Consider the following 27,706-nt stretch of genomic DNA (forward strand, 5'->3'; position numbering starts at 1 on the left):
TGTCAAGCACTCGTCGATTGGATGACGGACGATGACGGATGCTTTAGGGGGCGCTAATGTAGCTTCTATTGGGCGAAGGAGCTGCCATCCAGCAGTACATGTTTGTTAAATTTCACAGATTGTATGTTGTGGTGGTCGCTGTGGTTTCCAGCGAAGCCCTAGATCAGAATATGTTAGACGCATGGCAATACACATTGCGACACACAGTCCAGTGTAACGTTACGTGTTCGGGCGGTTCTGTAAACATATGACTGCGAGCAAATTTCTTTGCTCAAGGCTCACACTGACAGAGGATAAGATACATGGGTTCTCTCATGCCCTAAGGAAATGTGGCCTTGGTGACATGCCTTTTGTCAAGCAGACTGTCACAGCATTACATATCAGGATGTGCAGACACACAAACAAATCATAGGTCACAAATAATTAAAACCTATAGCTTCACAATAATACAGACCACCTAACCTCCCCACAAAACCCCATGTAAACCTACTATGTAAAGTATGTATGTATACCTATTTATGTAAAACCCCATTTTACAAGTCATATAGGCTACTACAGTAGTTCCATATTCTACCATGCTTGATGAGGTTATATTTCAAATGGAAAATAAACATTTTGCACCCTATACAGGATCTTAGGTGTTCCCTGTCCCTGACATAATGACCAGCTCTTTCCCTGCTGTCCCAAGACGACTCATGGAATGTGAGTAATTTTATGTGTTTTGGCTTGAACTTATTCACACGTTGACTCGGCCAGACTTAATTCTCCTATTTATCCATTTTGAGAATGCTACGAATGTTCCTTTCCTAAATGTGGCAACCCACACAACTACCGAAAACTATACGTAACAAGACAAAATTGCATGCAATGATTTTAATTTGGCAAATCATTTAGAGACATGAAAAAAATGGGACAATCCAGAATTTGCACGTCAAACCACAAAACCTCGGGAAATGCAGAAACCACCGATTACAGTAAGTGTTAAGTGGATGAAATGTTCCCTCATCATCATCATCATGGTGTGAATGCAGAGCTATGAACACAGCACTGGCCATGGAGTATCTTTATTATTGTTGTTATGGTCATGTGCGGTGGCCGTGTATGAAGCGAAGAAGGGGGAAGGGGATGAAGAGGAGGGGGTCGAGAGGAGGGTTTGGGATCTGTGGCTGGCCCCACTGGTCTTGGTGGGGGTGATGCTGGGGGGGGGGGGCTCTCCTCTCTCCACCAACCCCCTACCCCAAAAACCCACCCCGCACCACGTAGGGGCTCTTAATCCCAAGGCTGTCATCTAAGGAGTTGGGGGTGGTGGTGGGAGAAGAGAAGGAGTAGAAGATGGCTGGGATTTGAAAGGGTGGTATTAGTGTCAGATCAATAGAACAAAGCACTCTCACTTTATCTATCATCCACCAACCAGAGCACATCATCAGCAGAGGCTGCTGGTGAGAAGGACCCCAGCAAGCCCAATCTCTGGCGGGAGATATTTCAATTTGAGTCAAATATGTCTACCACGTCTAGCAAGCTGTCTGTCCCGGAGAGAGACAGTGGAAAAAAAGATGCAATGTGCGGTGTTTTCTTTCACACTCATCTTGCACTTGGGTTTCACAGCCCTGATTGAACCCTGAGAGGGCACAGGTTTTGTTGACAGACTGGCACACATTCCAAATTTAGACATTTCCACGTCTCTTTGGGCAGATGTGGCTGTGCGTGTGTGCGTGTGCCATTTGTCTGCCATATGGATGCGCCACGCTGCAATCATAAACAATTACGGTAGCCATCTCTCAGGTTCCCCCAAAACTCCAGATTTGCATACTGACAGAAAAAAAATGCATCTGCTTTTCAAAAAGGTTGCTTAGACCTTAACTAGCAAAGGTACCTCAGAAGATAGCTCAAATCATATATATACACAAACCATTCATAACACATCATGCTATGTATCACCTTTTTCAAAACATATTACTAATCTATAAAATGAATCATAATGTCTTCAGATAGAATCATTTAAACCAACTGCTACATCATTGCATTAACTGTCAGGCTTCAATGAGAGCTTTTAATGTGTGAAAATTCACACAGACAGACACCGTGTCATGGGTCATCCTCTGGCAGGCGAGAAGCCAGCGTTTGCCATTAACCTGACAGTAAATCAGGTGGAGCCTCAGAGCTTGGGGTATAAATGGCAAATGAGCGTCAGGGCAGACGAGCCACGGCACCAGGGAGCCTCCCCAGAGATGAGGAGAGGGGGCAGGGGGATGATGGGAGCCACGGGGGGTGGGATGTATTTTGGAAAGGGGGGGTGGGGTGGAGTGGGGTGGGGGGGAGGACTAAAGGGCAGATGCTGGCACGGTGGCGATGATCACCAATCAACACACGGGTAATGGGATTCGGCTATTTTCATGCCCAAAAGAAACCTCAGATGAAACTGAACAGAGAGAGAGAGCTGGGGGAAAAAACAACAACAAGAGCATATGGGGCCATCAAAGCGTTCAGCGTCTCTATGGGCATTCTGATTGGCTCACGTAAAAGCTGGGAGGTGACCTCTGATTTGATGTTGCTAAGACACAGAATCGAGATGTGAGGAGAAGCCATTCTTGCAGAAGTAAGGGGCAAATATATCTAAGATATAATCAGCATGTTGGCCAAATATTTGTCTTGGAGTAATTATGTGTAAAAGACTATTAAAATATTGACATAGAAATGCCACAGGCATTCCATGTGCAAATTATATCTCATATGATTTAATGTCTATATAATAGCTTTCCACAAATATATTCATCCCTCATATTTGTAAGCACCTAAAATTATAAGAATTATGCACCCAAATAATCAGGATTCATATTTATGAGCATGTCTGTATCAGTAATGTTTTGAGCAGGGTGTTTGCATAGTGAAGCCATGGAAAAGATGAATTGATTGTTATTGAGCATCAACACTCTAGTATGCTAATCTTCTTTTTTTTCCCCAAAGCAGATCTGAAAGGACAAATCCCATAATCCTGATTGTCAGCATTTTCACATAGATTTTGCTTTTATTTCCTGGTCACTAGGTGGCACTAAAGGCTCTTTAAAAAAATCATAATTTAGAATACTACTAAATTAGTTTATCATCCAGATCAAATGATAGGATTTGAATTCATTCTGTGTCATTGCCAAACCTGTACTGCCCTCTTGAGATTTTGTATATTCAGGGTAACTAAAAAAGGACCGAGCAACAGTGACAGAAAAAAACAACAACAGGCTGCCACTATAAAATATGCCTAAATCAGAGAGAACAGAAGGCAAAGTTCCTGTGCCAGGCAGATAAGTGAGTCCAAGAGACACCCACCAGACGTCTCCGCTTCCTGACACAAATGCTCTGCAGTCATGGACCAGATGGCGGGGCGCTGTCTCCCTCTCTCAATTACAGAAAATATCAAAACCACGGTGGAGATGAACGTGACACAGAGATGGGTGGGAGCTTAGCTGTAATCTCTCTTCATTTCGGATGAGTTCATTTCCTAATAAAAGTGCTGCCATCCAGCACAGAGCGGCTGTGTGGAGATAATTAGCATATTGTGGTCATAAGTGTGTCACCCGGCGTCATATGTCCTACCTTTAGTCACCATGCAGAGGCGAGGTGAGGAGACGGATCTCCGTGCTATGCATTGGCCTTGGGTGACGTTCAGCCCCCCCGCCGCCCCCCCACCCTCCCTGAGTCCCTTACCTACAAAAATAACCACTAGCAGCAGGCAGAGCTGGTCACCTCCCACTCATCAGTCCAACACACAGCACTGCAGAAGGCAACACACATATGACACACACAGCACTGTGCTGGACTGTCATACACAACACCAGCCGCAATGAGAAGGCCAGCCAGCACAATGCAAACAGCAGCTATATTATGGGATGGATTTTCTACTGCAGGCCAGGAAGACATGAATCATGAGACGTGTAAAATCGATGTAATACCCATGGTTTTACTTGTGAGTTGGAGTATTGAGGGCTGTTGTGGTGATGTTAACTAAACCTATAATTTAGTCATTGTAAGGGTCGAAACATCCACTTTATCTGGTCATACATTCCTTTGACTATATTGTGAAGTAAAAGTTTGACATAAACAACACATACAGTAGAGTTTACAGATAATTATATTTATTCATTCAATATTATACAGTATTTAGAATTTCTCAAATTTCATTCTCAAACTCTCATATGGAGGAACTTAAATAAAAAGAACACATAAAATAAAACTGTTAGTAAACTCCAGAAAATAACATGGTGTCATCAGTGTGAATACAAAATCCAATACACATTAAGCAATCCACAGGGCATCCAGGAAGAAACGCTATGGCAGTAAGCCTCACTGGCACTTTGTGGAACATGGTGGTAGTCAGGGCTGCGGCCTTGCAAAGGGACTCATAAAAGGAAAATGCCTGATATAGGTCAAAGTTACACGATTTGTTGCTCAGCAAGAAATACACAGATGTTTTGAGAAGGTTTCAGAAAAAATATTCAGAATAAATTGGACCATTCTAGAGGCTACGGGTTTTTCCGCTGGTATTGCTTGCTTTTCTGTAAAGACTACCTTTACAGAGCAGGGACACAATAACAACAAATAAAAGGTGCTTCAGTCCCATTTGTCACTTGTTGAAATAGTTAGCACATCAGCAGTTCCATTTCCTGCAAAAGCCTCATGTAATGGTGCTTGTAGTGATGTTTAGAGAGTATAAACCCATTTGTTACTCTACTGCCATCATTTACACACTTGGCCTCCTCTAGAATGGCCCCGTTTATTCTGAAATGCTCTTAGTGTATTTATTTACTTCTGAATGAGCAAATAAAATGTCAAATAAAAAGAAAATCACTGGCATTCACCTTTAACACCAATTACATGCTTGCAATTCACCCTGGGAAAAAGGAAACAAGTTCACTCCCGACATATCCACAGTTCCTCTGCCATGAGACCTGTTTCCATGAAGCAGTCTGCTTTGGAGCCTGTACAACTATTAACCCAAGCCCCATACCGCACATGACTGTGGCAAATTACCAGAATTTTATTATTTTAGCATACATACATATAGAGGAGCTGTATGAAAAAAAGAAATACTGTCATAGCTGAGAAATCTTGGAAACCACTTTGAAAGGGTGTTGAGAAACCACCCACTATGCGTATTGCAATACACGATGCTCAGAAAAAAAGAAGATAATATTGAACACAACACCATCAACAGGTCATACCATCTGCATCTTTCATTGGTGCCTTGTTAGGCTTTCCTGTCTGTTTCTTAAGCCCAAACAAGTCCAAATATTTACAAAACAATAACATATCTACATATAAAATGCATACAGCCGAACTCAAACTTAAAACTTGATGCAAGTTATGAAAAACCAAATCACAAAAGTCAATTCCATTCCCCAAGCAAGGTCGTTGATGTTGATGTAAGAAATGGACAAGGAATTCTACATTTGAAAAAAGTATTGTATGAAACCAAATGTAAACACAGACATATCTCTCCTTCACCGCATTTGTCTTACTTGCTCTCACCTACACACTTATTCACACACCCCCACACACGCGCGCACACACACACACACACACACAAACCAGATATTTAGACACCAAAAAGGGTGGACAGAACCATTAAAAATGCATGTGCCAATAGTCATAGTATTCAATAGAGGCACCTTATCGTCACCTAAATTTCTTTAGTATTACAGATTAGAATATGCAGTCACAGCCAGCCTGTATCAACCATACAATGCCAAAGCTATGTCCATGAGAAACTGGTACTGAGCCCAGCAGCTGAAGCTTATTGGAAAGGAATCTAGAAGCAGAGCTCTCTACAAAGGCACTATATGCTGAAGGCCACACTGCACTCCTTGGGTCCCTCACACTGAAGGGATACCGTCACGACAGACTGAGACTGGTCCTTCCACAATCCCCCTCATCTGTCTGCTGTGGGCCACTCTTGTTGCCATGGGAACCACATAAGGTCACATGCAGGTCAAGGTCATGAAGATGGGGCTCTGAGAGTGGGGTCATGCAAGGGTTAGTGCCTCCTTGGCTGAACGTGCAGCAGCAATGTGAACTTCTCAGGAGTGAAATATAACCAAGGTGGAGGTGAAAATTAGGCTTTTTTTAACCCAAGGGTCTCTTCAGTCTTTTTATCAGGGTTCACTGCACTTAAATGTACACTCTTTCCTACACCCCCAGTGTCCAATAATATACCTATTTGTGGCACCTGTATATAAACATCTGCCATCTCACAAAAAAAGACGAGATAATAACTTCAGTTTTCTCACAATAATGTACATTACTAAACCTCTGCCTTTCATATACAGTAATATCTATGTAGAACCTGAAGGCATTCCATGTTGTAGAGGATGCACTGTAAGTAGGCCTGCAAAACAACCACTTAAGGTCACTGGTCTGTTTAATTTTGCATGTTTGAATTGTGCTAATGCCACTAACATTCAGTGGAAATGATGAGCAGAAGATGGTCAGATGTTAGCCAACACTAGCTGAAAACTGAACAAAATTAAAGTTAATTATACAATATGTAAGACTCTCGAAAGCCTGTGGTCTGCTTGTCCATTTAATAACCTACAATACATCCATCTCTCTCCTCCTTCCTTTCTGCACCAACCCCCCACCCCCACCCCCACCCCTCGCCTGTGTCCTTGCAAATGTTCTTGTCTCTTTGACTGTCCTCCATCTGCTTGAGTGTCTATTAGAATGTGCACGCAATAGAGGGTCTGTCCACAGCGCGATCAGTCAGCTTGTCGGAACATTTGTTGTGGCACGCTTCCCCGTTTCGGGTTCGCGTTACACAAAAGAATTCATGGCATTAACAGGGGACGGTGCTTCAGAGCTCTCAATGCACTCGGCTGTGTCCCGTTCCTTCTTTCCGCTATACTGCCCAATAAACGAGCCGTCCTCGTTGAACTGTCCGTCGCCGCCATCCCCGTAGTCAACTAAACTGTCGTCACTGTCGTCTCTCTTTACCGTGCCATTGGACGGGGTGCGGCTCCCTTTTAATGGTTTATGGTCATCATTGTCACTAGGAGAAAATAACATGCAGGTGGTTACAGGTGGAATGAAGACATGTCACATGGAGTTTAGTTCAGGCTCTTGTTGTTCAGCTGGAGCATTGATGCAGAGAGCATGCATAAGTGCTAGAGCTGAGAAGAATGTGAATGTTGCATGATAGGACCGAACTCAGAATAAAGGTCTTTATCGTTCACCTTGTTTCTCTCAATTTAAAGATGTGCTGTTTGACAACATATAAGTGAACATAAGAAGTATATTCACTTTTGTTTTAGGCACAAACATGGGCAAAATGAGCGTTTCATGCAATTAGATGATGATACCAAGTGTTGCCTAAAGACGACACATACACACTACACATTTTGATGCTCCAAATCAATTACTCGAAAAACTGCTTGAGGGTGTTTTGGTATCTTAATAACTATGATAACTAATGAATTTTCCTGCCACATTATCACTCTGATTTTTTTTTAAGTCTGGCTACATGTAAAATACATACATCCAAAAATGCATGATTATCAGAGTTAGTGCTCTCCTTATTACATTGCATTGACCAGAGCATAAAGTCACGGTCAAATGCCATGTATCACTAAAGCAATGATTAAAAACATCTGTGCCATAAAGCATTGATTAAAGAGCTCAAACAGAACACACAAAACCAAAGAAATGAAACAGATACAAAAAGTGTAACAAAAAGCAGTTTGTCAAAATCAAAACAAAAATATGTGACAGATAACTACAATGAGTTCAATACTGATATTTCACTTCCATCATAAAGCGTTCAGGACACTTGTATGTAAATCAAAGGGCCATTCATGACACTGCTAGACCTGAGCAAATGATATCAGCATCTCAGCAGCGAAACACAGTTGGAATGCAAAGATTTAAGAGCAGACGGTGAAAGCGCGGAGATATCATTTGTCACTGGTGCTGACAGAGCCCTTTTAACAGCCAGAGTAGGTATCATCTCAAGTGTGTGACTCGTTTCATGATGGGAAGCTTATGTAAAGTGCACTCCAAAGATGGCAAACACACAGAAATGTTTTCTCCCAGTGGCATCCAACAACAATCTACATAAAATCTTCCTACACATGCCGGTCCTGCATTGCCCTCCTTACCTTCGGGGGGGTTCCCTACATTCCCTGTACACGCAGAAAGGAAGGGTAACAAATAAAATGGGTAAGGGAGGGGTAAAAAAACAAACAAAAAATCTCTTGTTCTGGAGTCTCAGCTGACTGTGGCTGGATATGGCTGGGGGGGGCGGGCGACTAGGAGGCACAGAGTTGATGAAATGTATCTGTCATCCAATCATTTGAGCAGAACAGCTAATCTCACCTCAACAGAAACAAATGCATTGGCCCGTAAACAAGGATTTCGCAGAGGGCAAGGAGAGAGACAGAGAGAGAGAGAGAGAGAGAAAGAAAGAGAGTTGGTGAGAGAGAGAGAGAGAATGAGAGAGGGAGAGAGTGAGTGAGTGAAAGAGAGAGAGAAAGAGAGAGAGTGAAGCATGCCATAGCGTGTGTCAAAGGAGCAGTCTTATCTATGAACCCCATTTCACACTAATGTAATTGTGTATGTCTTTGATTATATTAGACCTCTCAGCATCGTCATTGAAATATTAACCCAATTAATTAAAATCAGCAAAGCTAGCATCCACTTGACTTGTTGAGGTGATGCGTCAATATTTTCCTCAAGGGAAAACCAGCACAAAGACAAGGTCACAAATCATCCATAAATAATCCCTTTAAACCCTTGTAAATATAAAATATGTACTTGTTATCATTGTACCACCTACATCCCTACATGAAGCTAAACAAACTAGCTACTGGCTGATGCAGATTAGCTCATTTAAGTCTTTACTTAGGACACTGTGGATTGCCCTACCTTTTTGAGATTACACAGTGAATGGAGATTTTTTCATGAAAATTGCATTGCAAAAGCAACATAGTGTATATAATATATAGAGCCTTATCCCAAGACTCATTAGTTGACACACTAAAATCCTGTACTGCCACTTGATAGTGACCCTTCCTGTGAGTTTACTATTATTTTCATACATGGTCACATATACATTTTGTTGTCAGATTTCAGACATTTACGTACCTATACCAAGTAATATATCACGTATGTTAGCCATGCATAGTACAGAACATTATATATATATATATTTCTATATGCCACAGCATGGAATTGTAAGGACAGTCAATAGATTAAATCTATGTAGCAATAAAAATATAAGTAATAAAAATACAAAACAACTTAAAAAAATGCAATCATCATTCAAATAAAAAATGGCAAGTAAAAAAGAATATTCAAAAACGCTTTACAAAATAAAGTGCTCAATTATATTGTCTTACTTACGTGCGACTGAGAAACCAGGCCTTAATTAATAGCAAGCATCACAGCAACGTTGCTTTTCATATCATAAATGTGGGAGAATTCTCACTGTATACATAATATGCCATAATGCATTTATAAATTTGCAAAGCTGATGCTCTGATGGATGATACAGTACAACTTAGTTACTCATAATAGTTCTGTAACTCATCAGCCTTATAAAGGTGTGTTAATTCTTATGTAAATCTGTCAAAATACCTGAAAAACATTATCCTGAATCTAGAATGAATGTCCTAACGATGGAGCAAATACAGCTATACATTTCAAAGCATGTAATTCATTACACATACATGACAACCCAACTATACACCAGATTAAGAAAAATTAAAAATTAAAAAATACATTTGTGCTTGAACACCAGTTGTTCTTGGAGATCTTCCTCCAGATGATGTCCTGTGTCTTGATCATGATGTTGGTTTGCTCTACATACCTTCCAGTCCTGCTGGGGAGTTGGGAGTTTGGTGGTAGAGGGGGACAAGGGGGAGATATGGGAGGGGTGTGTGTGTGTGGACAAAATGGCACCCGTAGGCTCCATGGCAACAGTCAGATCTCTCACCTGTACTCTCCGAAAGTACAGTCCTCATCTTTCATGGGCTGGATTTCTGGGTCAGCGTGTGCATCTTCTTTCTCTTTTACTGGCAAACGAGAACCAAAGGAGAACCACAATTCAATATGAGGCAACAAAAAACGGACCCAGAAATTCCCATAATCAATGAATTAGCCACTGCCAAGGAGGAACCAAATGACAACCACAGTTCAGCATGCAGCAAAATGCTTGACATAAAAAGTCCTATAGCCTAGCCTACAAGAACCTTTAGGAAGTCTAATGAATTAGACACAGCTACCAAAAAAAACATGGAAAGTCCCTCAGGCACTCTAAACACAGATGATTAGTCACCTACCTGGGTATTTGCCTCCCTTGTTTCTCTTGATGAAGCAGACAATGAGGAGGACGAGGATGAGGAGGGCAATGGCACACATGAGGCCGATGAACCAGCCCTGTGTAGCAATGTCCACCTGCCTACTGGTCATGGCTATGGAGGGGAAGGGGAGACTGTTAGTGCCAGGTCAAAGTCCTCTGAGTACAATGCATGTCTTTAAAGTGCATCTGTGGCATTAGACAATACTACATCACAGGTAATAAGATTAATTGAATGTTACTATTAATATTACTATTACTATTACTTTTTATAGCAGTAGAGTAGATTCTTGATGTATACAATAATGGTGCTATTGTTCAAGACAATGGTAGCCTATCTATTCATGACACTTTGGAAAACATGAAATAATGAATCAGTAGAGGTACATATATTGTCAACCAACAACATCCATGTATTCTATATACATTTCCAAACACTCATTCAGCCTTAAACACAAACAAACAAAAGCAATGAGGAGTAGGACAAAAAGAAAACCTTTGTTCTCCTCTACGGGAATGAGTTGGACTGACCACGGTGCATTACTACCTAGCCATCAAACTGTTCAATGCAGGCATCAAAATATCATGCAACACATAGGTCTAGGACACTACCAAACATCCAACAGGTCTCCACACAAATGTCCTGACCAGACAGGGTGAAATCCCATGCGGGAAACAGTGACACGCTCACTCACACAGACATACAGCCAGGTACAACTCAGGCAAGGCTAATGCTAATGCTACTATTCACAAATGGACGTTTTTTTCTCAAGGCCGCAGGGCCTGGGCTGAGCGCCAGCCTCACCTGGAACGGTTACGAAAAGCTCCTCCGAACTGTGGACCATTTGATCAGAGTGGTCTTTAGCAACCACGCGAACTTTGTACGCCAGGCCCTCCTTTAGCCTCTTTAGCGTATGGGACTGCGAGTTATTTACCTTCTCCTTTTTCCACTCTTCATTACCTGAGGGGTAAATGGAAGTTCATCGCAAAGGACACCAGATGTGGTGGATATCTTATGAAGTCTAAATGGATTATAGGCCAGTTTCATGCAAAACTAACTGTATTCTATGAAGCTCCTGATCTAAAATGGTAAGGCTTAATGCTATCATTAAATATGATGCTATAAAAAAATCAACTAAATTTCACCTACTGGGATTTGACTAGACTACATAAAATGAGGTAAAAATGGAACTTAAATTAGTATGATACAGTCCATTAAATTATGAATCAATGGTATCCTAAAAATATGTTTAATGGATTAAATGGCATCAACTTCAATGCTTGATTCAACTTGACTAAAACATGCAACTTAATAACATACTATCTCTCAAATATAGGTGTCAGAGACCATAAAGATATCTTATAGGCAGAATCCAAATGGTCCAAATAATATTACATAACAAGGACCTTATTAGGACTAGGGAAATACAAGCCAAGTAATCGGCAGTACTTCAAATTGAAATCCAAATACTGGCAGAGGGTCTCTTGGCACCTATATATATTACGTTTATTGTAAAACAACAGAAGTACATCTTACTGTTTTCTACAATATATTCGACATAAACTTTGTTTTCAGGTCCCAAGTACTCCCAACTGACAAGCACTCCGTCCTCTCTCAGGGCAAAGCTAGCGTTCTCGAAAGCTGGAACAATTGGATGCGCTGAGCACACAGGAAAGAGGACAACAGTGAGGCTCAGAGCTCAGTCACAAACTCACATGACAATGCAAGAGCCCTGTGCTTATTAGTACCTAAATACAGAGGGCCAAATGTCTATTCGCTACACCTCTGACCCATATTCACCTAGTAACAGTGCAATGCATTGATTTAAGGGTGCAATGAATTAATATGACACACGCCTGCAAAATACTGGATATTGTTAAAAGACACTAAACCATATCAATGACTTGAAAATATTATACATTTACTTAAACATATGACTGATCAAACCGAACATACCAGTAGGTAGGATATATATATATGCAGTATATCCTTTAAATGTACAGTCGAAGTGATGTCATGTATCATTTGTCAGTACCAGAGAGACCATGTCTTCATTAGCATAAAGTTGATCATATAAACTCAACATCAAATATAGCCAGTCATGATTCCTTGTGTCATTCTCTACAGTAAGTTCTACAAACTAGGTAAGAGAGGATGGTAAGACATGGTTAAAAGGCCCCAGAGAGGCCAGGTGAGGTGAGATAGGTTTCTAAAGCAGCAGTACCCTTGTGGAGGGGGTGTCGGTCAGACTGTGAGGTTGGGGAGAGTGGGTGTGGGTGTGGTGGGGGTTCTGGGTGCCCTGGAAAAAACACGGAGAAGCATAAGAGACACCACACAGGACAGACACAGCAAGAGCTCCAGCCTACTAGACCCTGGAGGAAAGGTCTTTGGCATGCCAAGCCAGCCGCACGGTGAATGGGAGGCAGGAGTGGGAGAGGGTGGATAAAGGCCTTCAAGGAGACAGACAGAAAGAGAGGAGAGGCAGCATTGTACGGGAAAGAGAGAGATTGCATTATGAGGTTGTGCTCAGGAAAATGCAAGAAAAGCAAAGCTGAGAGGTCATTCCACCTGGCCTTGCCTTTGAAAACTGCATTCTGGGAATTGGTTTTAAAGCGATAGTTTTAAGCTGTGTAGCGACAATTACACGCATACATGCACCTGAGCTACCTTTTCTTTAGACTAATAAACCTTTCCAATAAAGAACTTAACCTCCAATACGGAGGGGACTAGTCTTTGGAGCTGCATAAAGCCAGGTGAACAGCATGCAGTCTTATATGATTGTTCTCTGTTACCTTCGCCCACAATTACTGTAGGCTGTCTCAGGGCAACTGTCAGAGGGACGGAGAGGGACATGGAGAGGGATTGTCAATAGGACTGGACAGTGTGAGCGCAGAGGCACAGGTAGAGAAAGGTGTCAAATGTGGAGCGAGGTGCATAAAATCAATTCAGTCCTAATACGACTGCTGCATGACTTTGTAATGGAAAAGGATACGTGTTCAAACAGTCAAATCTACTGGGCCCCTTCACTCAAGAGTAATTAGTCCCATGTTTGGTGGCATAAACTAACAGCTGTCAAAATCATTTTGCGTTTGTCTATGAAACCTGAATAGATGTATTACCATGGCGGGGCATATTACATAAATAATTAATAGAATGTGATTAACAAAAAAGACATGGCCTCTACAGTGTGTTTCGTAGACATAGCTCATTATTACCGTACACATCTTGATAACTTGATGTACACATTCATGTATGGGGCTAATCATTAATTTGGCCAGTGCCTGGGAGAATCTGAAGAAGGCCCACCGTGGCACAGTAGCAAGAAGAACCACTACACTATGAACATGTCCACTGATCAGATATCGTCCTGATAACACCATACAGACAGGCAGTGTTTTATACACAGCATTATATCTAAGAGCCCTGGGCAACATGTACAACATGACACCCGCGTAAAGGCTGACTTGAGACTACCATACATGCTTTTACATTTAAGTGATCAATGGCATTTCTGTGGTACCAAAGTGACACCAGACAGCTTAACATATCTTACTATACCAAGCACCTGAAACAGGAAATTGAAAAAATCTTCATTTCTGCCTTATAAGTGGGGACTGAAAAAAGGTTGGGAATTTCTGTCATAAAGGGATTCCAAAAGGGCTCTAGAACTCCTCACGGGGTGTGTGTGTGTGGGGGGGGATGACAGGCTCAATCAGGCTCAATCACATATAGGGATACTACAGTGATCGCAGTTATTGTAGAAGAAACCAGCGTGTTACATTGATAGGTGAAAATACCTCAAACATTGTAACAGTGACTACTATTAACTATTAAGCATACTAGACTTACCTTCATCGATGACTGTGGAGGCCTCCTCAGTAATGGTGGGGCCAGATCCCTTTAGAGTTTTGGCATTGAAATAAAACTTGTAGCGTGTGCTGTACTTGAGGTTGAGCAGTGTGACCCTTGTCTCATTGGCTGCCACCGTGAGCTCTTCCAATGGGCCCAGATCATTGCTGTTATTGACTGGAGGGGTGGAACGTGATTGGTAAGGAGAGGGGGTCGGGGTGAGTTTGATAACAAGTTACCTATATGAGTGACCTGGCAGTTTAAAATGACCTTCTGTGTGCAGACTATGTGGAAGCAGTAACGCATGGGACATTTTGGTGAGATACAAAGAAAAGGGCAAAGTGCTCCTTCAAAATTGCTCAATTGTCCCAACAAGACTATTATCATCTAGTAAAACATACAGTAAATATACTGCAACTAAAGATCGTTCAGAGATCTCACAAGCCAGATGTGATGTTTAACAGTCACTACAAAGATATCTACTGTTTACACACAGACAGGACAAATATGTTTCATGACAAATATATACATATATATGAGATTATACACGGGCAATGCTGTATTAGAATGTACAACACAGACCAATTCTAACAAATAATCTCACCAAACAGCGAAGTAACAACTCATTTCAACTACAACCACCCGCTGAAAGGTTAAAACATCAGCACCTTGACCAAGTGTTCACCCATCACTGACAATCCCATGACTTTCATTAATCTTTGTCAAATCCTCATCCCTGATTTTAATCCTATTGTGAGGATCATAATCTGACGATAGGCCACAGGTCTCTCACCTGGCTGGTATTTCAGAGTGTAACCGGTCAAACGTCCATTGCGGTCATGAGGAGGGCCCCACTCCAAGGTGAGGGAGTCCAGGCTCAGGTTCACAACGTTCAGGAACGATGGTTTCCCTGGCACTGAGAGGCAGATGAAAACAGCAAATCTGATTTCAATTTGATTGGCCATAGTTACCAGTCAACACACTGCTATTGTGTCTACACACCATGAACACAAATAATCATTACATTGAGTTAAAGTCGAGTTACAGTCTGCAATACAATACTCACATCACAGCTGTCAGTTGATACAGCACATCGATGAGATTTATGCTTAGCTGACTGTTTAATTGTCTGCTAAAATTCTGTGAATATGAACTGATGAGTCAGCTTTCTGACTATCATTGGAGAATCGCACATGTACCAATAAAGTATTACGAAAACGTACGACAATAAGAGTGTGCAAACAAACGACACAGTGGTTCTTCTTCACTGCAGCATGCTGCTCTGTTTTCAGCTGAAGGCCTACCTCCCTCTGGAGTCTCAAACTCCACGTTGCTGCAGGCAGGCCCCTCCCCTCGGCCGTTGAACACCCTGACGTTGAGGGTGTAGCGGCTGAAAGGGTGCAGGCCTGGCAGCTTGCCGTGCGTCCTGTTGCCGTTGAAGGTGATGACCTGCTGCTCTGCGTGGTGTGGATTGTGATGGTGCAGACTCCCCTGCCGTGAGTAGTACACCTGCAACACAGCACAACACCGACTTAACACTCAACTCAACTGTACACATTAACTGACTCCCCTTCCGTTGGTAGTACACCTGCAACACAGCACAACACCGACTTAACAACTGCTCAACCGTATACATTTCCTTTACCAAAGTCATGAACGACTCGACAGAATATAATTTTTTTAAATTTTTACATACATTTGTCATTATGGATGCAAACATCCCAGTACGTTTGTGGAATAGGTCATTGTCTCTACTCTGCTCACTAGTTGGTGAGTGTTACCTTGTAGCCTTTGAGGTGTCCCCGGACTGATTGGTAGAACACAGGCTCCCAGTGGACATTTGCCAAGGTGCTGTTAATCACATGGACCTGGACGTTGTCAGGGGCTGCCATTGGCACTGTGGAGAGGTCATTGTCAAGGTCACTACCACCATCATTGTCAGGGGTCACACAAAAAGTTGAGTTTTTAACCTAGCCTGTTTCTCTTTTTAATGGTTTCAGTAACAATGACGGTCCAACCTGTTCATTTCTTATGGTAGAAATCTTAATATAATGCATAATTTGTCAGATGTCTGGATGAAACAAACACATCACTCACAGTCCTCCCCGGAGTAACCGATGACAGCTGAGGGCTCGGGCCCAACACCGTGTTCATTCACAGACCGCACTTTCACGTCATACGGCGCGAAGGTTGGTGTCCCCCCAACTGTAAAGTTGGAGACGTTGGCTATTTTCACAGATTTCCAATTTTCGTCCACGCCCCTCTGCTTCCAGAAGACTATATACTGAAGACCGGGGCCATTGGACTGCAGGCCTGTCAAGGGCTAAGGAAGGGATGGTTGAATTCAGTAAATGTCAATTGGCCTTTGTGAAGCCCCTGCACTTAAAATACTCTTAAAAACAGTGCATACTTACATACTACAGCACAAACTATAGTATTTGTGGACTGAGGTGTTAAAACAAAGTGTTAAAAACTGAATTGTTGCCTTACATACCTTCCAGTATATAACCAAGTTGTCAGGTTGAGTTCCAATGCCTTGAACTCCAATGGGGTTTTCATCCGGTACTAAAATAAACCAGGAAACCGTGTTCATCTCTACAGGTTTCTAAAACACATCCTGTCAGAGCCATGATCATGACTGGTACATTTCTCTCTTTTATGTTGTAAATGCTCCATTTATGAAAATACACTAGTTTGATGGGGAAGGTCATCTGACTGGTGTTTTATATGTGCCTTACCTGCTGCCTTGGTTCTGTACTGTTGGGAGGGCAGACTAGGATGGCTATAGCCGACCTCATTTAGAGCCAGCACCCTAAATGTGTAGTGGACAAAGGGAGACAGCTTGAGGTGGGCTGTGATCTTTGTGCCAGGGACCTCTGTCATGTTGTGCCAGTTACCACGGTCATGGAGCGAATCCTCATACTGAATAAGGAAACCTGGGAAGGAAAAGAGAGAGAGAGAGAGAGAGAGAGAGCAGTTAGAATGAATGTGGTTCATATGTATATAACACATATATTTACTTGCAAATGCAAAATGAAAGGCCTCTGCTGTTGGCACGCTCACTCTTAATGGGACTGTTGTGGTCATTCCCTGGGGTCCAGGTGAGCTGCACACTCCTCGGCTTCTGGTCAGTCAGTTCCAGGTCAATGGGTGGGTCGGGTTGCTCTGAAATGATCAGGTATCAGCAGGTAACGAGTCAGGTATGAGCAATGGAAACCCAAACACAAAACATCTCCACCACTAACACGGCAACACTGATGAGTGGTTCACTTCCAATGGTCATGCAGTGCAATGTGCCAAAATCAACCATCACATCAAGTTACAGACGGCAGAGCATACTTTGCACACTGAGATTCTGAGTATTTCTGCAAAATTGTTCTTTACAGGCATGATCACTGGCTGACATGCACAAATCAAGCACCAGAAGCAAGCTCTTCAGACCGTATTTGCACACACAATAATGAAATGAACTGAATTGGCTAAAAAGAAAAATATATGTAGCCATTAAGACATTCACATGTACACTCAGCCATTCCTTCACTTTGAGCCAGCAACATGCATGTCAAATAAATTAATTTAATGAGAAAGTCGCACTTGAAAAGCCCCTGCTGTTCAATAAAATATGCACTAACAACTCAAAGCAATACAGCCATTCTAATACACTGCTGTGTAAAAAATAGCTACTCCTCAAAGGGCTTCAACTGAAAATAAACATACAAAAAATGTACAATATAACAACTCATACAATTATATCAGCCTCTTTCATTAGGGTGCAGACTCTCTCTCTCTCATGCGAATGACATTACAGTCAAGGCAGAGCATGCTTGATAACTGAAATAAAAAGACAAATGCACAGGGCAAAGCACGTTGATGAATATCAATGCATCACTTTTTTTATTTTACCATTGACAACCTCTGTTGGAGAAGCCAGAAGGAGAAGAAAGAGAGTTGATTAGCAAATAGACTTAGCAACGTGTGACAGTACTGCAATAGCACAGCTGGGCTTTCCTCTCTGAAAGAACAGAGTTGAATCATTGTGATCATTTAAACTCTTCATAAAGTGAGCCTTGAGCCGCTCTCCGGCACAGAGAGCACACATTCAACACGAGTTAAGACACCACTGCAGCTGAGAGAAACAGAGCACACTGCAGCTGAGTCAAAACACACCACAGAGGGACTTGACTATAGCTTAAGGCTGAGTCATGTGGTTGACTGATACAGACAGACAGACAGACAGACAGACAGACAGACAGATATACAGACAGACAGACAGACAGACAGACAGACAGACAGACAGACAGACAGACAGATAACTGGCTGGAGAGGCATACAGACAGACAGACAGACAGACAGACAGACAGACAGACAGACAGACAGAAAGACAGATAATTGGCTGGAGAGACATACCGACAACCATGAGGTTAGCGCTTGCCGAGTCCTGGTCCAGGGTGGTGTTCATGATACAGGTGTAAGTCCCTGCATCACTCTCTGTCACCTCGGTGATGGTCAGACTGTCAGAGTCGACAATAAACCTGACAGCAAAACAGGGCACCCATCAGAGTGTTTCGCTACTCGACTGTTACAACTATGGATTCACATTTGTTTGTTTATACATATTTATTTTCATTCTTATTTGCGTTACCGTTATAACCACATGCCCTCGATGTACCACCCTAAGATACAGAGGACTAGTGGAGAACAAGCCAGAATTTCTTTTCATATTGTCTTAAAAGAACATAATCTGTTGACGATGATCCTGAGATAACAACTGATTGCTTTAGACTGTAACTGTACCTGAATTGCTGTCTACTTTCAGGGTCACGTGACAATGGAGATAAAGATGAATTGTATCTTAATGTCTAATAGACTTAGGGAAAAGGAGGATAAGGGCAGAGAGGTATATCAGCGTATATCAGCAGTGGAGGAAGCCCTGGCCTTACCTCTCGTCGTCGGGCAGCTCTCCATTATCCTTCAGCCAGATCATGGTGGGGTTGAGGGAGGGGTCGTGTTTCACCTTGCACTCAAACACCACGTCCCGGTTCCTCTGCACCTTCTGATACTCCGGTTGCTTCAGAATACGGGTAGGCTCTGCCAGAGAACACATTCATTCAGGAGAGGTCAGAAGCTGTATGGAATTTTATTTATATGTTTTATTTATGTATTAGATTTATAACATCATTACTGACTCATTGACTGACTGAACACGGTGTGTCTGCATGTGTGTGCATGTGTGGGCGAGTATGCGTTTGTGTGTGTGTGTGTGTGTGTATCAACCGTGAAACCAACCAACAAGTGAATAGAACTAGAAGGAGAAGGTGGTTCTTCTCACCTTTGACCTCCAGGTAGACCTGATTGTCTGATTTGCCCAGCATGTTCAACGCCACACAGGTGTACTTTCCACTGTTCATGGCCTGAGCCACTGGGATCACCAGTGTGCCATTGTCATAGAACACGTAGGGGTCACCCTCCAGAGTAGTGGGATGGCTGTCCTTAAACCTGTGGGAATGAGAAGAGGAGAGGAGAGGAGAGGAGAGGAGAGGACAGCATGAAAGACTAATCCTCCTCTAACAACCATCACTAAAAAACACTGGTGGGCTGCACCTCCCAGTAATGCCCTCATTTGCAGCTAAATAATTAGACCGGTAGCCAAAAACCTCTCAGCAGGAGCCAGGTATGCTGTGGATGTCTAAAGCCTAACTGGGCAGCACTTAATGCTAATAAAACTGCCAATCACCCAGGCTAGGTCTGGTTGTTTATTACTGTAGTAGGGGGGGGGGGGCTGTTTGAGGAGAGGAGAGCTGAGAGGAAAGCAATTAAACCCAAATTAAGAGTCTTTTCTTAGGGACAGCTCAACATGGTGCAACGTTTTGGCTTAAATCTGCACTTCATTAAGGAAAGCTCAGTGTGTTATGTTAAGACATCTGATTTAGGCCCATGATGAGGGAGCAGTTTGCAGACTATTAGAGTGAAGACAGCTACAAAAAGACAGCGCATTGATTCTCTCTAACTAACACACACACACACACACACACAGTCACTCAAATACACACACATACATACAAAGACACACACAAACACACACACACACACACAGCCACTCAAATACACACACATACATACAAAGAGACACACACACACAGTCACTCAAATACACACATATACATACAAAGAGACACACACACACACACGCACAGTCACTCAAATACACACACACATACATACAAAGAGACACACACAAACACAAGCTCACCACGTGATTTTGGGTATGGGGGAGCCAAAGGAAGAGCAGTCCAGAGTGGCAGGTTTATTCATGATGACCTGATAGACTTTGTCGCGCGGGGTCAGCATTCTGGGCGGCTCGGCTGAGGCACAACAGAACAAAACGATTACATCAGGAGCTACTCCATTAAGAGCTGGCAGGTGTGGTTGAATTGAATTGAATTGAATTGAATTGAATTGAATTGAAATGAATTGAATTGAATTGAATTGAATTGAAAGTTGAAACTAAATTTGGAGCGCTGCTCCTGTTGGTGCCACGAGGGACAACATATCACAACACAAAAATACAATAACTAAAAAAAATAAGAGCAAGTAAAAGTACTCCCTCTGAGGTACATTGCAAAATAAATAGATACACATGACTCGGATGGCATAAGTAACAGAAAGTGAGTAGAATAAAGTGACTGAAGTGTTAATGTTAAAGGTCGTGTCGGTTGGCAAGTCTTTACTTACACAGCACATTGACAAAGGCATTGGCTAGCAGATAGCCGTACTCGTTTGAGGCATTGCACTGGTACACAGCACTGGATCCAGTCATCACATCCTCAAACATTATGGTGTCACCCTCAACTACCCTGCCGGGGTCGTCCGGCACATCTGTGGGGCAGAAGAAGCACGTATAGCTCAGTAACGGATGTTCCATCTCGCAGAACTCCCAGAGGACACTAAGGAAAACACTTGGAAAAAGCATCACTGCATGGCCTTCGGATGAGACTTCCACTATGAGAGCATCGCTGTGCTGACTCCCAGAAAAGGATTCCAGGAACACAATGAGCACAACACAAGCTAATGACAAGAGTTAAAAGGTTTGCTTTTACAAACTGGCTTGAAGTCAGGTAGCACCCCTCCTAAGTGCAGTGACGCCTGATGGAAGGCGAGCACATCCCTTCAGCACTTAATGAGTTCTCTCTCTCCATCCCCCCATCTCCCTCCTCCGAGCTGAAAGCCCCGCTAATGTGTCATCCCAGAGCTCACTTGGGGGGCAGTGAAGGGCAAACGGGGGGGGGGGGGGGGACGGCTCTCCTGGCACTCACTGTGGATGGGCACGCCGTTGACGAACCAGCCGATGGTGGGCTTGGGGTTGCCACTGGCGCGGCAGATCAGCTGGCCCCTCTCTCTGGGTGCCAGCACCAGGTTCTGAGGAGCCATGATCCAGTAGGGAGCAGCTGTTTATAGGAGAGAGAGGGGGGGTGAAGAGAAAGAGATAGAGAGGTTGAGAAAGGAGGGTAGAAAGAAGGAGAGAAAGAAAGCAAGAAGGAAATAAAAGAAAGAAGGAGAGAACGGTAAAGAGTGAGGGAGAGACAGTTAGAGAGAGTTATTGAGATCAACAGACAGACAGAGAGCAAGGTATAGGGAGAGATAAAGAAGAAAGAGATAGAGAGGTAGAGAGAGAAGGGTAGAAAGAAGGAGAAAGAAAGAAAGAAGGAAAGAAAGAAAGACAGAGAGCAAGGTGTAGGGAGAGATAAAAAAGAGTGAAAGACAAAGGGAGAGAGAAAGAGCAAAAGAAAAACAGACAGCGAGAGAGGTGTTTATTGTTTCCATCAATAAAGCTGTGTTGGACAGTGCACCGGACATTATGGCTCTGTTTGGAAGCAGTCGATAAGTGGTGTGAGTGCAGGGAACACAGCGCAGGTGGCGCAGCGGGGGAGGGGAGTGGAACTGGCAGGCATTCGGAAGGACACCTGTGCTCCTCCGTCAGCAGCACAGACCTTTAACGGTGACGGTGATGACGTGGTGGATGGAGCCCAGCGTGTTCTTGGCGGTGCAGCGGTACTGGCCGGCGTCCGCTTCCGTCACGCCGGTGATGCGCAGATTCTTGCGGAAGTTGTGATAGGTGAACCGTTTGGTGGGCAACTCCCCGCTCACCTTGGCCCAGGTGATGTCAGGAGTGGGCCTGTCCAAGGAGAAAGAGAGACTTGACTTTCAAAAACCTTTATTCATTAAGAACCCATCAAAAACCAATCAAATCAAATATGCCTATATCCTCAACTTAATACAACCCAGATAGGGAGCGATAAAAGGGGAAAAAGACATACACAAGAGATACAAACAGAGAAAATGTGATAGAGAGATAAAGAAAGCAATAGAGATCAAAAGATGGAGAGAGAATGAGAGAAATTGAGAGAAAGGGAGAGCAAAGTCATGCAAAAAGAAAGAGCGCAGGGAGTTGTTTAGCTAATGGCATTGAGGCAGTCTAGCACAGAGAGGTAATGGGCACTTCTGGCTTATGGCTCTGAATGCACTCACAGGCCTTCAGCGATGCACTCCATATCCAGCACCTCGCCCCGCAGGACCATCTTGGAGCTGGTGGGGCCCGACGGCACCTGGAAGGACGGCCGGCGATCCTCAGTCGCACCGTCTGGGGCAGGAGAAGACAGGAGGACAAGTTAGACTCGACTGACTCGGCTGGGGTCTCTCAAAAGCTCACCCCTTTACAAGAGACCTGTCAGCTTAGTCCCAATAGACAGAACCAGGGAGTTAAAAACACAGGCTTCACAGGAGGGAACAAGAAGACCCCAAGAGGAATTACGGAAGGAAAAAGGAGATATATGGTCTTGTGCTTGCCAAAGTGCTTCCTGGGTAACATCAATAATAATGTGTCAAATGATGAAATATGAGGATGATATGATGAGGAGAGAACAGAAGAGGGACCATGGGATGATACAAACAATGAGAAATGAACAGATTTCATGTGGATTTTTATAGAACAAGGGGATGGACTGAGGTGACTGCAGGTAGTGTGTGTGTGTGGGGGGGGGGGGGATTAAACCACAGTATTTAGGCCACTATTTGGCTCCTCAACCTAAAAACGGGGACAACAGAACATAACCTAAAAATATCTATGTCCTCCAACTACCAAGGTTGGCATAAGTCTGTGCCTATCATAATTTAAAAGCTCTAAGCTTTTGTGCATTACAGGGTAACTATTTGCATTTGCATGTAGACATGTAATGCCTCCTAGATATCCATAAGACACAATGGGCCTTGGGTGATCCATTCACATTACTGGATTTCTTTTGTGAGCTACTGATATCATCACTATGTACTTCTAGAGTTATTTTTAAACCTACATTCAAGTACAAGTTCAATGCAGGTTTTCAAGAAAGGGTTTCTGGTATCTATGTAAGAAGGAGACCAAGGGTCATGCCATCATGCTACGGCAGTTTTTAGTTTGGGGTATGTTAAGGCATCACTTGGAGGTTTTTTAGCAGAGGGAAAAGGCAGGAAGGATCAAATGTCTCTTTAGTAGTCACTTGAAGTGAAAGAGAAGGTGGGAGAGGTCTGAGGTTTGGGTTAGTTGGTTGACTTCTACGTCGGTTATTCTAACAGGGGGTAATCACTAGGGGGCGCCATCACTCACCACCAAAAAAATCAGTTTCATTCAAAAAAACTGGCCATGTCTCATTGAATGCATCCACTGTAACACAACAAAATACCATAAAAGTCAAGCGTGAAAGGCAGAACATAACTGAAAAGTAAATATGACTGATCATATGACAAAATCAACATGGCAAAGCAAGATGATTTGATAAATCAGTTGTCAGGAAAAAATGGAGATGATCAAAAGCCATGCCTAGAGATGTCACCTGGATCAAATGTTGACATTTTGAAAAGCAGAAAGAACGTAAGACTAGCTCTTCCACAGTCACTTGAACAATAGACTAGCTCTTCCACAGTCACTAGAACATTAGACTGGATCAAGCACAGACAACAGAACAGAACACTGGATATTCCACAATCACTGGAGCAAGACTAGGTCTTCCACAGTCACTAGAACATTAGACTGGATCTTCCACAGACAATAGAACATAACACTGGATATTCCACACTAACTCATCCACAAACATGACAACATTAGACTGGGTCTTCAAAGAACCCTAGCGCATTTGACTGACTCTTCTTCTCATCAGGGGTGCTGGCTCTGCTTCTGTAGATGAAGATGGTTTTGTTTTCCCTTATCTCCCCTCCCTGACACCTGTGACAATGACCCCTTTGGGATCATCAATGAGGAAAACATCTGCGCTCCACTCAACCGGTCAGTCTGTGGCATGCATTAGGGAGAGAGGGGGCATGAGGGGTTGGACATACTGTTGACCACCCGCACGGTGATGGGCTGCTTCTGCTGGATGGTCTGCGTGTGGGTGAAGCGGGCGTAGCAGATGTAGTCAGTGCGCGAATCCGACACCACCGCGTTGGAAAAGTACAGGTCGCCGTTCAGGCCTTGAGACACACGCCGATTCAGGGGCAGCCTCAGGAAGTCTGGGGAGGATTAGAGAGAGAGAGAAAGAGAGAGAGAGAGAGAGAGAGAGAGAGAGAGAGAGAGAGAGAGGGAGGAAGAGGGAGGGAGGATAAGAGAAGGGAGAGTTGCACTGTATCAATACAAATTACCTAACTCTGTATATATATTGAGGTGTATTAATACACTATGATAGCCCAGCATGAAGCTACAATAACCAGCTGTCAGAATTGTTAAACATATCTTCTGCTGCACTTCAAGTAGTAACCAGTGGATGAGCTTGTTTGAATGTCTTTTGTAGTGCAAGTAAGACTCACTGTGATCCATCCAGAACACAATGGGTGGGGGCAGTCCAGCAGGCGGTCTGCACTTGAGCACTAGGGATGCGCCTTCCTGCACTATGATTGGTGGATTATCCTCTTTTGACCACAAGGGGGACCCTGTAGGAGGAGTGCAGAGTTAATATGTGAGACCGGAAATATACATACTGTCTACCAGCTACCACTATCGTCTAGGAGGATTGCAAAGGGAAATAAACTAATTGTATGGGTGTAGGCAGAGGACGGAACCTACTGAAATGGAGAGAGGCATGGGTTGGTGGGTGGAAAGGCTATTTAATTGGATTTGGTTGGACATTTCGAAACCCGCTTAACAAAGCAAATATTAATGCCCATTCATACTGCTGGTAAAAAAGGTAAAATTGTGGATAGTGATCAGGGAAAGTTTAACATGCTTTTCCACTACATGATGCTTTTACCTTCCAGGAAGTAGGCTTTAATGGAGGATAAATAGTCTACTTGTTTTTTAAAGAAATGAAGAGAAGACAAGATTAAGAGGTTATAATGCAACCAGGGGTGTACAATCTGAATGAGTTGCGTAAAATGAAATTAGACGTGCTTGTCGGGCAGTGTAGTGGAGCTGCTGCATGGTGGCTTACTGGGCTGGCGTATGACTATGTTGTTGGAAACTGCGGTCCCATGTTCGTTACGGGCCGTGCACTGATACACGCCCTCGTATGCCTCGGCTTTGTCTTTGCCGCTGATGTCGACGACCAGCGTTCCCGAGTTGGGCCTCATGTTGACTTTGGGGTCCTTGTCGATGTCAAAATGCGTTCCGTTCCTTGTCCACGAGAAGCTGCAGGTGAAAGCAGCAGTGCGATGCGACCACAAATGAATTAATCAATAACCACAAATGTAGAGTATCTACACTTCATCAAGTATTCGAGTCATAAAGAGATGCTGTGTTCAGGAAACCATATTTTTCTGTGGACCGATCCAGTCCAAATGGGCTGAAAGCTTCCCTCCATCAGCACAAAACCACAAATCATGAATTAGTGCAATATCACAGCATGACTATTTGTGTAACCTCTAAATGAGCTTGATGAGACAACATCGGCAGTGAAAACAAATAAGCAAATAATGCTCGGAGGAAACCGAGATCCTGATGTATTCTGCACTGAGACCTCATCCATCTCTGATCGATATGCTCTCGTTATGATTGTGCTCTAATTACACAAAGCATCGACTTCCCAGAGAATTCAAACCCAATTAAGCTCAGAGCTCCCCAAACACTGCTTCTGCTGTCACCCAGTCATCTCTCATCACCTACCTAGGAGGGGGTTTTGCTTTGGCTTCGCAGCGGATGACGATGTGCTCCCGTGGGTCCACGATGTAGTCTTTCGGTGACTCCAGGGTTATGGTGGGCGGTTGTGGTACTGGATAGTCAACGGAGCAAAAATGTTTTAGTCATCTGTTTTCAAACGGGAATGCAATGTTTAGGATTGTGATGTACTTAACTCTATGAAACACAGCACACCAGAGCACAGCATTCTGCACATGCACTCGGAACTCTACTTAAGCAGGACGATGACAAACTGTGCTCACTCAGCAGGAGTTTAAGAAAAAAGAGAGCAACACAAAAGTGCAATGCATCGCAGTTACACTTCGTTGGGTCTCTCTCGTATAAATGGAGCAAATTATATTGACTTATTTATACATAGTTTCTTTTTTTTTTTACTGGTTCGAGAGGAATGAGGACAAACAAACAAACATACTCTAAACAAAAGCGGAGAAGATGCATGCAAATCCAAACAACAGCAACCTAACAGCAAACAAATAAATAAATCAACAAACAAACAAACGTACAGTAGGGAACCAAACTCAAACGGCAAACAATCGGCAAAACACAGTCAAAGCAGGCATTGGTGAGACTTACATCCTTCCAGAACTTTGGCTTTAATCCCCAAAGAATCAGCATATAAATACACACGATAAAGGAAACCACATGTTAGTGACGGTGCCTAAACTCCACAACTATCCCCCATCATGGGGAGAAAGGCAGGAGAAGTCTGAACATATACAAATACATTCTTTACACTAACATTGAGTTGAGTATGGGTAGGTTCAGCGGTGCAGATGGGATTTTTGAACTGGGGGGGGACGCTAACATCGCCTAATCAGCTGTGCAGAGTTATTAACTGATGATTGTCGCCTTACGTAGGGAGAGTGGTGGGGACGGATCGGGGTCACTATGAATCTGGGGGGGACATCCCCAGTACTAATAATATGATAATATCTAATATGACTTCTTAAGACTAACTTCCCTACATCTAGTTTTGTACCTGGACGACATTTCTTATGTGTAGGCTGCTGGGAAGAGGGAGGTTTTTGTGCTGTGAAGTGAGCTACTGTAAAGACTGCCCTTGATGCATGACAGGACAGCGTTTCTGTTTACATCAAAGTCTGCGTAATGCACCATTCAGTGTGCCACTATGCTGGATAACTAACACTAACTGGATGACATTGGGACGGGCATCAGACCCAGCCTTCAGATATCTGGTATATACTCTGAAATGGCATTTACAGTCGGAGGATGAACACCGCTGTGTCTATTTGACAACAAGTCAGCCTGCTTCTTGTTCTCTTTCACGTGATGCCAATGACGGCGTTAAAGCCTTTGAAGACCTCCCGCCTTTGAGCCCAGTGAGAAAAAACACACTGAC

General features: G+C 43.3%; 1 protein-coding gene across 17 annotated transcripts in view; it reads right to left on the reverse strand.

Annotated features, from left to right (window-relative positions):
• Positions 1–4,110: 4,110 nt before the first annotated feature.
• The window catches only part of nrcamb (neuronal cell adhesion molecule b), a 68,484-nt gene continuing 44,888 nt past the window's right edge, over positions 4,111–27,706 (reverse strand). For 2 of the 17 annotated variants that reach the window (XM_031564977.2, XM_031564978.2), the window contains 30 exons: positions 26,920–26,937; positions 26,314–26,419; positions 25,643–25,839; positions 25,463–25,501; positions 25,023–25,145; positions 24,558–24,728; positions 23,830–23,886; positions 22,716–22,827; positions 22,178–22,362; positions 21,503–21,634; positions 20,922–21,065; positions 20,440–20,551; positions 19,519–19,685; positions 19,130–19,277; positions 18,597–18,721; positions 18,093–18,104; positions 17,253–17,354; positions 16,928–17,125; positions 16,684–16,754; positions 16,287–16,512; positions 15,971–16,086; positions 15,494–15,698; positions 14,983–15,105; positions 14,190–14,366; positions 12,565–12,639; positions 11,877–11,999; positions 11,145–11,300; positions 10,323–10,454; positions 9,977–10,055; positions 4,111–7,036 (listed from right to left, as the gene is read on the reverse strand). In XM_031564977.2, coding sequence (XP_031420837.1) covers positions 6,802–7,036; positions 9,977–10,055; positions 10,323–10,454; positions 11,145–11,300; positions 11,877–11,999; positions 12,565–12,639; positions 14,190–14,366; positions 14,983–15,105; positions 15,494–15,698; positions 15,971–16,086; positions 16,287–16,512; positions 16,684–16,754; positions 16,928–17,125; positions 17,253–17,354; positions 18,093–18,104; positions 18,597–18,721; positions 19,130–19,277; positions 19,519–19,685; positions 20,440–20,551; positions 20,922–21,065; positions 21,503–21,634; positions 22,178–22,362; positions 22,716–22,827; positions 23,830–23,886; positions 24,558–24,728; positions 25,023–25,145; positions 25,463–25,501; positions 25,643–25,839; positions 26,314–26,419; positions 26,920–26,937 — 3,866 coding nt within the window. In that variant the 3' untranslated portion in view covers positions 4,111–6,801. The remainder of the gene's footprint in view (positions 7,037–9,976; positions 10,056–10,322; positions 10,455–11,144; positions 11,301–11,876; positions 12,000–12,564; positions 12,640–14,189; positions 14,367–14,982; positions 15,106–15,493; positions 15,699–15,970; positions 16,087–16,286; positions 16,513–16,683; positions 16,755–16,927; positions 17,126–17,252; positions 17,355–18,092; positions 18,105–18,596; positions 18,722–19,129; positions 19,278–19,518; positions 19,686–20,439; positions 20,552–20,921; positions 21,066–21,502; positions 21,635–22,177; positions 22,363–22,715; positions 22,828–23,829; positions 23,887–24,557; positions 24,729–25,022; positions 25,146–25,462; positions 25,502–25,642; positions 25,840–26,313; positions 26,420–26,919; positions 26,938–27,706) is intronic. The other 15 variants (XM_031564985.2, XM_031564981.2, XM_031564982.2 and 12 more) reach the window with 15 other exon arrangements.

This window comes from Clupea harengus, chromosome 3 (genome assembly GCF_900700415.2).
Source record: "Clupea harengus chromosome 3, Ch_v2.0.2, whole genome shotgun sequence".
NCBI classification, from domain to species: Eukaryota; Metazoa; Chordata; class Actinopteri; order Clupeiformes; family Clupeidae; genus Clupea; species Clupea harengus.